General features: G+C 54.4%; 1 protein-coding gene across 4 annotated transcripts; it reads left to right on the forward strand.

Moving 5' to 3' along the window:
• Positions 1-864: 864 nt before the first annotated feature.
• LOC147647301 (serine/threonine-protein kinase pim-1-like) lies at positions 865-7,261 on the forward strand. Of its 4 annotated transcripts, XM_086872317.1 has the most exons (9): positions 865-1,651; positions 1,781-1,831; positions 2,036-2,402; positions 2,958-3,134; positions 3,383-3,530; positions 3,714-3,942; positions 4,490-4,624; positions 4,911-5,418; positions 5,466-7,261. In XM_086872317.1, exons 1-5 carry the CDS (start codon positions 1,094-1,096, stop codon positions 3,487-3,489), a joined length of 1,260 nt encoding a protein of 419 aa, XP_086728443.1. In that variant the 5' UTR covers positions 865-1,093; the 3' UTR covers positions 3,490-3,530; positions 3,714-3,942; positions 4,490-4,624; positions 4,911-5,418; positions 5,466-7,261. The 4 variants fall into 4 exon arrangements, with proteins under 4 accessions (XP_086728443.1, XP_086728442.1, XP_086728444.1 ...); XM_086872316.1 differs by having other exon boundaries at positions 4,911-7,261; XM_086872318.1 differs by having other exon boundaries at positions 3,762-3,942; positions 4,911-7,261.
• The last annotated feature ends 2,794 nt before the right edge of the window (positions 7,262-10,055 follow it).

Here is a 10,055-nt window from a genome sequence, read left to right on the forward strand (position 1 = left end):
TTGGAATGATGAGCTCTCCACTGCTGGCTGCAGGCTCTGGAGATTCTTTCTCCACATTCAGCCAGGCTTGTATTCCCTAACAATTCCTGGCAGCTCATCATGATTTCTTCGGGTAGAAGAGTAACAATGAAAACCTTAGCAATGGCACAACTCCACTGTCCACAAGGAAAAGCAAGAACAAGTTGTCAAGTTCTTCAGATAATTTGTCCTGCTTTGCTGCAAGAGTTGTGCTGCACACACAGTGTGGGAAGCCAAGAGAAGCTGCAGCTGGGGGCACATCTTGAGACAGGAGCTGCACCTTGTTCTCCAGGACAGGTTTTTGGAAAGAACAGACAGGACTGTGGAGAAGATTCTGGGAAAACTGAAACAGCTTTTTTAAGAAATGAAAATAAAACCAAAAGAAACGACCAGTATGTTTTTCTCTATTTTTCTCTATTTATTTTTATGTTTCCCTTTTCCATCTTGCACTATTTCTCCATCCCATTCATTCTAAATGGATCTCACCTCTAAGATCTGAGATTTGGCAAGTTTTAGACATTGTAAAATACCATGAGCGATACCCAGTTTTCCTTCCCCCGTTTTTCTTGGAAAGCAATGCTGGAGACACAAGTGCAGTGCTTGGGTCAGGTACAAATTCTGCATTCAGGGAATGTGCTCAGACAGTGTCTGACGCTCAGCAGGGACAAGGCACAGCAGCAGCCAAGGGCATTGCTGTGCCCCTGTGCAGGAATCACGACTCTGGCTCTTGGCTCAACACGGCAAAGTTCCCGTGTTTGGCCAGGCTCAGGGGCTGCCCGGGGAGCGCGGGGCTCGGCGCGGGGCCGAGCGGGCAACGGACAAACGGCCCCGGGGACAAACGGCCCCGGTGCTTCAGTTGCAGCGGCAGCAGCGGCAGCAGCAGCAGCAGCGGCGGCGGCAGCAGCGCAAAGAGAAAAAGCAGCGAAAGAAGCGACATTATCGCCCTTCTGTATCTTCTCCTCTCCCTCTCCCACTGTTCCACCCTCTCTCCCGCGGTCCCTCACCCATTCCCGATCTCCTTTTCTCTCTGTTCCCCTCCTCTCCCAGTTTCCCTCTCCCCTTGCCCGCCCGGGACATGCCCCCGGCCCGCCCCTGGCCCCGGCCCCGGCCCCGGCCCCGGCGCCTGCCCCGGGCGTCCCGCCTCGCTCTCGCCTCCGCCCGGCTCTGGCCGAGCTGGCGCTGGCGCTTCTGGGCGGGCCTCAGTGCCTGGGGCTGGGGCGGTATCGCCGCCCTTTGGCTCCGCCTGCTCCGAGCCCTGCCCCGGCCCTGGCCCTGGTCCCGGCCCTTGCCCCGGCTCCTCCCGGGGCCCGCGGAGGACACAGGCGGTGCAGCCGTTGCCGCCGCCTCCGCAGCGGCTTCCCCGGCCCGAGCTCCGCCGCTCGGCAGCGCGGCCGCTGGCCCCGAGCCGCCGCTGTCGCGTTCCAAGGAGCGGACGCCTGCGGATGCTCGGCCCGGGGAGGTCGGGGAGCGCTCGGGGGCCGTTCCTGGCCCCGGGCCGAGCGCTGACGGCCGCGTCTCTTCCCCAGGGAAGGCGCAGGAGGCCCTGCAGCAGCGCTACAGGATCGGCTCGCTGCTGGGGCGCGGCGGCTTCGGCAGGGTTTTCTCGGCCACTCGGCTCTCGGATGGCGCCCCGGTGAGCAGAGGGGCCAGCGGCGGGCGGAGGAGGAGGAGAGGGCGGAGGAGGAGGAGAGGGCGGAGGAGGAGGATGGGGCTGGACACTGGTAGGCGGCGAGCTGAATCCGCTGCTCCCTTTGGCTTGTAGGTGGCCATCAAAAAGGTGCCACGGAACCGCGTCCGGCACTGGGGCGAGCTGGTGAGTGAGCGGGGCCAGCGGCAGAAGCCGGGGCGTGCCGGGCGGGGATGAGCCGGGGCCCGGCAGGGTGGGAGCCACCAGGACACGTGGAGGGAGAGCGGGCGTGGGGCCAGCGGAGGGCACAGAGCATCCCGGGCTGGCTGAGGGCTCCCCGAGCCCTGGCACGGGCTCAGCCCCACTGACGGCACCGTGCTCCTCCCGCAGCCCGACGGCACCAGCGCACCACTGGAGATAGTGCTGCTGGACAAGGTGTCCACAGGCTTCCCCGGTGTGGTGCAGCTGCTGGATTGGTTTGAGCTCCCCAACACCATCGTGATGGTACTGGAGCGCCCAGAGCGGTGTCAGGACCTTCGGCATTTCATTCGAGCACGGAGGTTCCTGACCGAGGAAGAGGCGCGGGAGCTTTTCCGGCAGGTGCTGGAGGCCGTGCAGCACTGCACCAGCTGCGGGGTCCTGCACAGAGACATCAAACCAGAAAACATCCTGGTTGACCTGGACACCGGGCAGGCAAAATTGATTGACTTCGGCTGTGGCACCTACCTGCAGGACATAGCCTACACTCAGTTTGCAGGTGAGCCCACCCAGGGGTAGGCTCCCGGTCCCGGCATCTCCTGGCCCAACATCTCCTGGCCCAACATCTCATGGCCCAACCAGGGTGTGGCAGCAGGGATTCTCCCAGGACTGGGGCTGGGGCTGGGGCAGCCAGCCTGACAAAATCCCCTGTGGGTGGGGGTAGCAGAGAGGGAGAGCCAGGACCTGTGCACCAGCTGGTTTGGTGTGCAGGTGAGAATGGGCTTGGACTGCTGTGCTTCCCTGCTTTGCCTTGGTTCATAATATTTTTTGGGCAATGCCAGCAGGGAGGATGTGGGTATGGTTTTTCCCCAGCACTGTGAGCGGGTTTTTCCTTTGTGTGTCATGGTCGGGCCTTGCCAGGGTTTCTGCTGCCATCTTCCAGCACCAGTGCCTTCTTTTCCAACCCTGGGTTTGTACACAAGTGCCAGGTGCTGGCGAGAGGGCAGCAGGTCACCCCGTGTGCCACTGGGGCAGCCCCACATGCCCAGGGATGCTGGGCTCAGGCTCTGGGAGCAGCAGCATCCCCCTGATGAGCTCCATCCGTATTCCATAGGAACACGATCATACAGACCCCCGGAATGGACCAACTTCAGATGGTATTATGGCGAGGCAGCAACCGTCTGGACCCTGGGCATCCTGCTGCATGAGATGGTCTGCGGGAAGCACCCTTTCAGGAGGGGCTGGAACATCAGCTGGGCCCAGCTCCCGCTGCCACAACGGCTCTCCCAAGGTGGATCCTCATCTCTGGGCACGGGGGGAACACCAGTGTTGGGAGACAGCAGCAGGCTCGTGAGCATCCCGCTCTGGCAGCTGCTGAGGAGGTGGCACATGTCCTGCTCTCCTCCAAAACAGAGAATTGATGGGAAAGTTTAGGCCCAGCTGTGAGCACATCCAGCGTGGCCTGGGCACGGGTATAGTGGGGCAAAGCAGACAGGAGCCTTCTCCAACTGACCAGTGGTTTGTGGTTTCTCTCCCCAGATTGCCAAGTTCTGATCAGGCGGTGTTTATCCCTGCACTACTTGGACAGGCCCTCATTAGAAGACCTGTTCAGTGATCCCTGGATGCAGGATATTCATCAGCCATAGAAGAAGGGAGAGAGCCACAGGCACAGTGATGCAGGGACCTGGTAAGTTACAGCTCCACACATACCCTGGCAATCAGAAGCAAAGAAACCCAGACTTCTTTGTCCTGCCTGTGTCACTGCACAGGGCTCATCGAGTGGGAACACACAGCCCTTGTGCTGGAGCTGAGCTGCTCTGCCCAGCACTGGTGGCCGCCATCTGAGCTGGTTTTGCTTGTCCTGGTTCAGTGACAGCCGGGCCCTGGGCAGAACCCTGACAGCCTGGTGTCACCCCAGGGAAGAAGGAGCCCCTGGAGAAGCTGCACCAGGTGGGGCTGCTGCTGCTGCTGCTGCTGGGGACATGGAGGACAACAGCAAGGATGACAACCTCTTCCTCCACCTGGCCAGCGGCAGCTGGCGATGATGGACTTTGATTCTGGCACCTTCTTGAAAGCCAGGCTCCACAGAGAATTTTCAGGTAAGTCCAGACCCAGGGGGATGCTCCCAGATTTGTGCATTGGCTGGGAACCAAAGGTTTCCCCTTTGCTGGGGTGGATGCAACTGATTCTTCAGTGGCTGCCCAGCTGGTTTTTGGCAGGGCTGGGGGTGTGGGCTGGGGTGGTTACGAAATGGGAGTGGGCTCCTGGTCCTGCCAACAGCCCCCAGCACCCACCGTGCCCCAGGCTGGGGCTGGGGCAGCCAGCCCAACACAAACAAACCCCCATGGCAGGAGCACAGGTGGGACTCCAGAACCTGAGCACGGCTGCTTTGCTGTGCAGGCAAGGAAGGGCTTGGGCTGCTCCACTCCCCTGCTTTGCTTTGGGATCACCGTGATTTTGGGGGACAGTGCAGGGGGGAAGGGAGAAAGCATGGGCTTCCCTCACCCGTGGGTGGGTTTTTCCCTAGAATGGAGGGGTTGTGCCTTCCTCAAACTCCTGACAGACATAAGATTTTTTACCTTTTTTCTTCTTTCCCCTTTTTGTCTGTAACCTATTTTCATTAATTTGTTGTTTGTTTTTCTAAAGGAAGAATTCTGGGTGGGGTCCAGTCTGGATCGGGAAGTGCTTGGGACCAGCTGTGGTGTGGATGGGCCGTGCCCTTGGAGAAGGCTGAGGACATCGTTTGGGACCAGCTTTTCTTCTGGCAGCAGATGGTGTGAGGTGGGTCCTCATCTCCTTGGCATGGGTGGGACAAGAGCTTTTGGGAGATGGCAGCGGGCACAGGAGCATCCCGCTCTGGGCAGCTGCTGAGGGGCTGGATCTGCCGTGGCTGGCTGCAGGCTGGGCACATGTCCTGCCCTCCTGCTCTGCTCCCAAAGGCAGCAGTGATGGGCAGCTTTGGGCTCAGCACTGAGCACGGCCAGCATGGCCTGGGCACCGTGGCTGGCTGGGACAAGGGGACAGGAGCCTTGAGCTGACGGGCGGTTTCTGGTTTCTCTCCTTGCAGCCGGGCTCTGCGGATGCTGAGGCTGCTCTGGGCTCTGCCAGGGCTCTGCTGGGCTCAGCACCGGGCCGGGATCAGCCAAAGAAGAAACGGTGTGACCTGCAGCAAAGACTTGAGCATTTTGGCAATGCAGCTCAAGTCTGCAGAGTGTCCACCTCCAAAGGAAAACATGACACTCCCCCCAAAATTAAACTTGTTCCATAACTTCTGAAATGAAATCAATCTGGGATGACCCCAAATGTCATTTTTCAGCTTTCTCAAGCTGTAGCTCAGCCCTTCTCTGAACAGTTCTCTCCCCCACCTGCCTTTTACTTCACAACTGCTCCCTCCTTTCCCCCAGTGATTTCCCAGCCCATCACAATCTCCATCACACTGCAGCCTTCCTTGATGCCCCTCACCACGAGGAAGGCCAAGCCCCAGGCTCAGGGACTCATCCTGTCACTGGCTGAAGAGCAGCAATGTCTGTCAGTGCCAGGGGCTCTTGGATGTCTCTGAATTCATGGACAGAAGGGTCTGTCTGTGCCAGGGGCTCTGGGATGTCTCTGAATCCATGGACAGAAGGGTCTGTCTGTGCCAGGGGCTCTTGGATGTCTTTCTATCCATGGACAGACGGTCTGTCCTTGCAAAGGTTTTCATAATATCTTTGTACCCATGAGTATGGAATGAACACAGAGGGTGAAAGTGTCAGTCACGTTGTTTGCACACTCCTTCCTTTCCATACAAGACATCCATGCACACCCCCATGTATAGATATATTAAAAGGATAGGGATGGATAGAGATTTCCCACAGAGCTCTAACTTTGGCATAACTCACCTTGTAAGCCATGGCCAGGGGATTTTTTTCCCCAGCTCTGTGTGGGTAGGTGTCCAGGAACTGAAGGGAACAGCATTTAGAAGCAGTTTCAGGATTTCTAGGCAGGAAAGGGAGCTGACTACCATCCACATAACTCACCATATTCGTCGGGATGGGCTGCTGGTTCTTTAGGAATATGGCACAATGGAGACACAAGACTTGGGATAATCCCAGCTCTCTGTGGATCTGTGCAAAGGGTGGAGCAGCAGAAACACCTTGTGTCTTCTTTGGGGACACAAGGTCCAAGGAGCTGGGCTGGTGGCAGAGCGTGACCTGGGCTGGTGGCAGGTGAAGTCCCATTTCATGACATCCTGGAGTGGCACAAGACAAAGCTCCAAGCACCCACAGCCCCACTGAGGAAGTCCTTGGAGTGCTGCACATCCCGTAGGAAAAGCTGCATTCACTCAGTCCATTGGGATTTATCATTTCCATTTGCAACGCTTTAGGTCCAAGTTTCAAACTGCAAAATTTTGACACTCAAGACACAGTCATGAAGAACATGTATTTCCTATTCCTTTAACTGCAGTGTAAAATATCTTAACATTGGAAAACATCCATCAAATCTGTAAAGGAAGGCAGCTAATGGATCCTTTCCACTAGCACGTGTACAAACTAAGGAACTAAAATCAAAGCTGAGTTCTCTTTTTCAAAGGATCAGTTACCTCTTTCTTACTCCAGAGTTATAGAAGATTTTTCACTACATCTTTGCGAGTAATTTTTATCTTTCATGTTTTTTTCGTGTTTGTTTGTTTGTTTGTTTTTCTACAGAAAACATGTCCTAGAAAAGGCATGCCCTTTGCTCTGGCTTCCCGTGTGGAGCAGCTCCCTTCGCGCTGGCTGAGCTGCTCAGGCAGAGCCCGGCAGCTCCCCGCCCTGCAGGGCTGAGGCTTTTCCCCGTTGCTGGGCACAGACTGATGGAGCAGCAGTGCTGAACACGGGCACACGCAGAGGGGCCAGAGCAGCTGCCTTTGCCCACCTGGAGCTCCAAGGCCAAACTCTGAGCAGGCACAGCTGGAAGAGTCTTGCAGGCTCCCTGTTGGCTCTGCTGCCCCACTTGTGCCTGGCCCAGCTCTGTGTGAGGCAGAGGAAGAACAAGGGGCAGCTCCCTCCCAGCCCCAGCCCAGGGACCCCTCCAGCCCCAGGCCTTGGGCCACTGTCAGCACCTGCTGCTCCAGCCACGGCTTCTGCTGGCACTGACAGCAACAACCAAACTGGGCTGGTCCCGAGGGAGCAGCAGCAGTGCCTGGATCTGATCCCTCAGTCTGGGGCAGGCCCCTGGGGGAACAGAGGGCGCAGCAAGAGGGACAAAACCAGGCAGGGTCAGAGACTGGGAAGAGCCAGAGCTGGGAGCAGGAGCAGCTGCTTCATTGCACTCTTGGAGAAAGCTCTTGGCTGGGTCAAAGCGCTGAAAGGTGTGAAAGGCAGAGAGGAGGCCACACCAAACAATGCTCCTGTTTTCACACCCTTCTGTAATAAATGGCAATGATTTGTGCTAACTAAATTGTAACTGTTTGGAAAGTTATTATTAGGAGCAATCAAGGGAATTAGTGTTACAAGGCAGATGTACCCCCCTACAGATGTTACATGTTAAAATTAAGGTAGATGATGTAATTTTGAGATAAGAAATGTCCTAAGACAAAATCGACCTTGAGATGGATAAAGTTGGAATGACTTTAGGCATAAGGCCTGAAAATTACAAAATATAAGACTAATTAGTGGAGCGCAATGCTCACTTACATAACACTAGGCTTAGTACGCACGTGCAACCTGTGAGGTTATCCAGAGGACAATGAGGATGTGTGTAAGCCTTCAAGCAAAAGACCACCAAAAGAAGACTGAAGACCCCCTAGCAACAAGTGAAGCATGGACCATAGAAGAATAGTAATTTAAAAATTGGAAGTAGGGGGAAACTTGCAGGAAACATGAATGAATATGTAGAAGCGTACAGTATATAAGTTTAGTTTGAATTGCTTTTTTTGTACATGAGGTAGGGTGAGAAGCCCTCCCCATACTCCGGTCAGTTTTACTTATGCTTTAATCATACTTAATTACTGACAAACTATATATATATATATATATATATATATATATATATATATATGTGTGTGTGTGTGTGTATATATATATATATATATATATATATACATACCTGAATATATTTACTAAATTGTACTCTTTCACTAAATTGTATTTCTTTTATACCAAAACTGTATTCAATGCACTAAATTCTATCCATTTTTTCTTTATTATTAAATTACTATTAACTCAATAGACCTAGTTGTCAAAATTCTAATTTCATTTAGAACACTAACAGAAATGAGCTACCAACAGAGCTTGTTTTGATCTACATCAAACTTTGAGAAATGTCCCTCCTCCTGACAGCGACTCCTCTGCAGCTGCTCTGGGAGATCTCCTGGGCCCAGCCCAGTAAAGGAGATTTCACTGGAGCTGAGGTGCTCGAGGGGGCCCATTTCAATGCTCTGCTGAAGCCCAAGGACATTGTGTTTCTCCAAGGAGCAGTGTTCCTTTCTATGTTCCTTTCTGGCACTCGCTGGCCCATGAGGGACAGGATTCACTTGCTGCTCCTGGGTGAGTTACAGCCACAGCGAGAGGGAGGAGCCCACCCATGGCTGCTGCTGGGTCCAGACATTGGGTGAGATAAAACTGTTCTAAATGAAATTAGAATTTGGACAACTTGGTCTCTTGAGTTAATAACAGTTTAATTAAAAATGAATACAATTTAGTAAATTGAATAAAAAATTCGTATAAAAGACTGCAATTTAGTAAAAGAATACAATTTAATAAAAAAATGCAATTTATAGATGTAATTTGCAAGTAATTCCGTATGATTAAAGTATAAGCAAAACCGACTGGGGTACAGGGAGGGCTTCTCACCCCACCTGAGGTACAAAACTGACCGAGGTACGGAGGGGGCTTCCCACCCTGCCTCACATTGAAAACAAAGCACTTTAAGCTAAACTTATATACTGTATGCTTATTCATATTCGTTAATGTTTCCCCTAATTCTCCTCCTATTTCCAATTTTTCTGACTTTACATCACTTTTCTTCACACCACATGCCTCACTTGTTGCTAGGGGGTCTTCAGTCTTCTTTTGGGGGTCTTTTGGCGAAGGCTTCTCCTCATCCTCATTGTCCTTTGGATAACCTTACAGGTTTGCGCGTGCGTACTAAGCGTTGTGTTATGTAAGTCTACTAATTAGTCTGATATTTACTGATTTTCAGGCCCTATGCCTAAAGTCATTCTAATTTTGTCCATCTCAAGGCCGTTTTCAACTTGGGATATCACTTATCTTCTAAACTACATCCTGCACCTTAATTTTAACATGTAACATCTGCAGAGGTGCGTTGTAGCACTGATCCTTTTGATTGCTTCTAAATAACTTTCCAAATAGTTCCAATTTAGTTAGCACGATTCAATTCCATGTATTACAAAGCTGAGCCAGAGCTTCAGCATCTCTCCCAAAATCCCAGAATCACAGAATGCCTTGGCTTGGAAGATACCTTCATGTTCATCTCGTTCCACCCCCTGCCATGGCAGGGACATCTTCCACTATCCCAGGCTGCTCCAAGCCCCTTCCAACCTGGCCTTGGACACTTCCAGGGATCCAGGGGCAGCCCCAGCTTCTCTGGGCAAGCTCTGATCTCTGCCCAGGTGAGCAGGGACAGGAGCCGAGGGAACGGCTGGAGCTGGGCCAGGGCAGGGCTGGGCTGCAGATCAGCAAAAGCTTCTTCCCCCACAGGGGGCTGGGGGCACTGGCCAGGCTCCCCAGGGAATGGGCACAGCCCCGAGGCTGCCGCAGCTCCAGGAGCCTTTGGCCAGCGCTGCCAGGGATGCACAGGCTGCGATTGTTGGGGTGTCTGTGCAGGGCCGGGGGCTGGACTCCATGATCCCAATGGGTCCCAGATCCCAGCTCAGCCCCTTGTGCAACTCTCACCCTTTGGCTCAGCCTTTGTGTCCCCTGGAGGCGCTGGCAGAGCTGATGGGGTGGGGCAGGAGCGGGGCAGCCCCAGCGTTCCCCTGGCAGTGACACCACAGCCGGGCCAGCAGCCCCAGCGTTCCCCTGGCAGTGACACCACAGCCGGGCCAGCCCCAGCGTTCCCCTGGCAGTGACACCACAGCAGGGACAGCCCCAGCGTTCCCCTGGCAGTGACACCACAGCCGGGCCAGCAGCCCCAGCGTTCCCCTGGCAGTGACACCACAGCCGGGACAGCAGCCCCAGCGTTCCCCTGGCAGTGACACCACATCCGGGACAGCAGCCCCAGCGTTCCCCTG

This window comes from Cyanistes caeruleus, unplaced genomic scaffold (genome assembly GCF_971803275.1).
Source record: "Cyanistes caeruleus unplaced genomic scaffold, bCyaCae1.hap1.1 HAP1_SCAFFOLD_11, whole genome shotgun sequence".
Lineage (NCBI taxonomy): Eukaryota > Metazoa > Chordata > Aves > Passeriformes > Paridae > Cyanistes > Cyanistes caeruleus.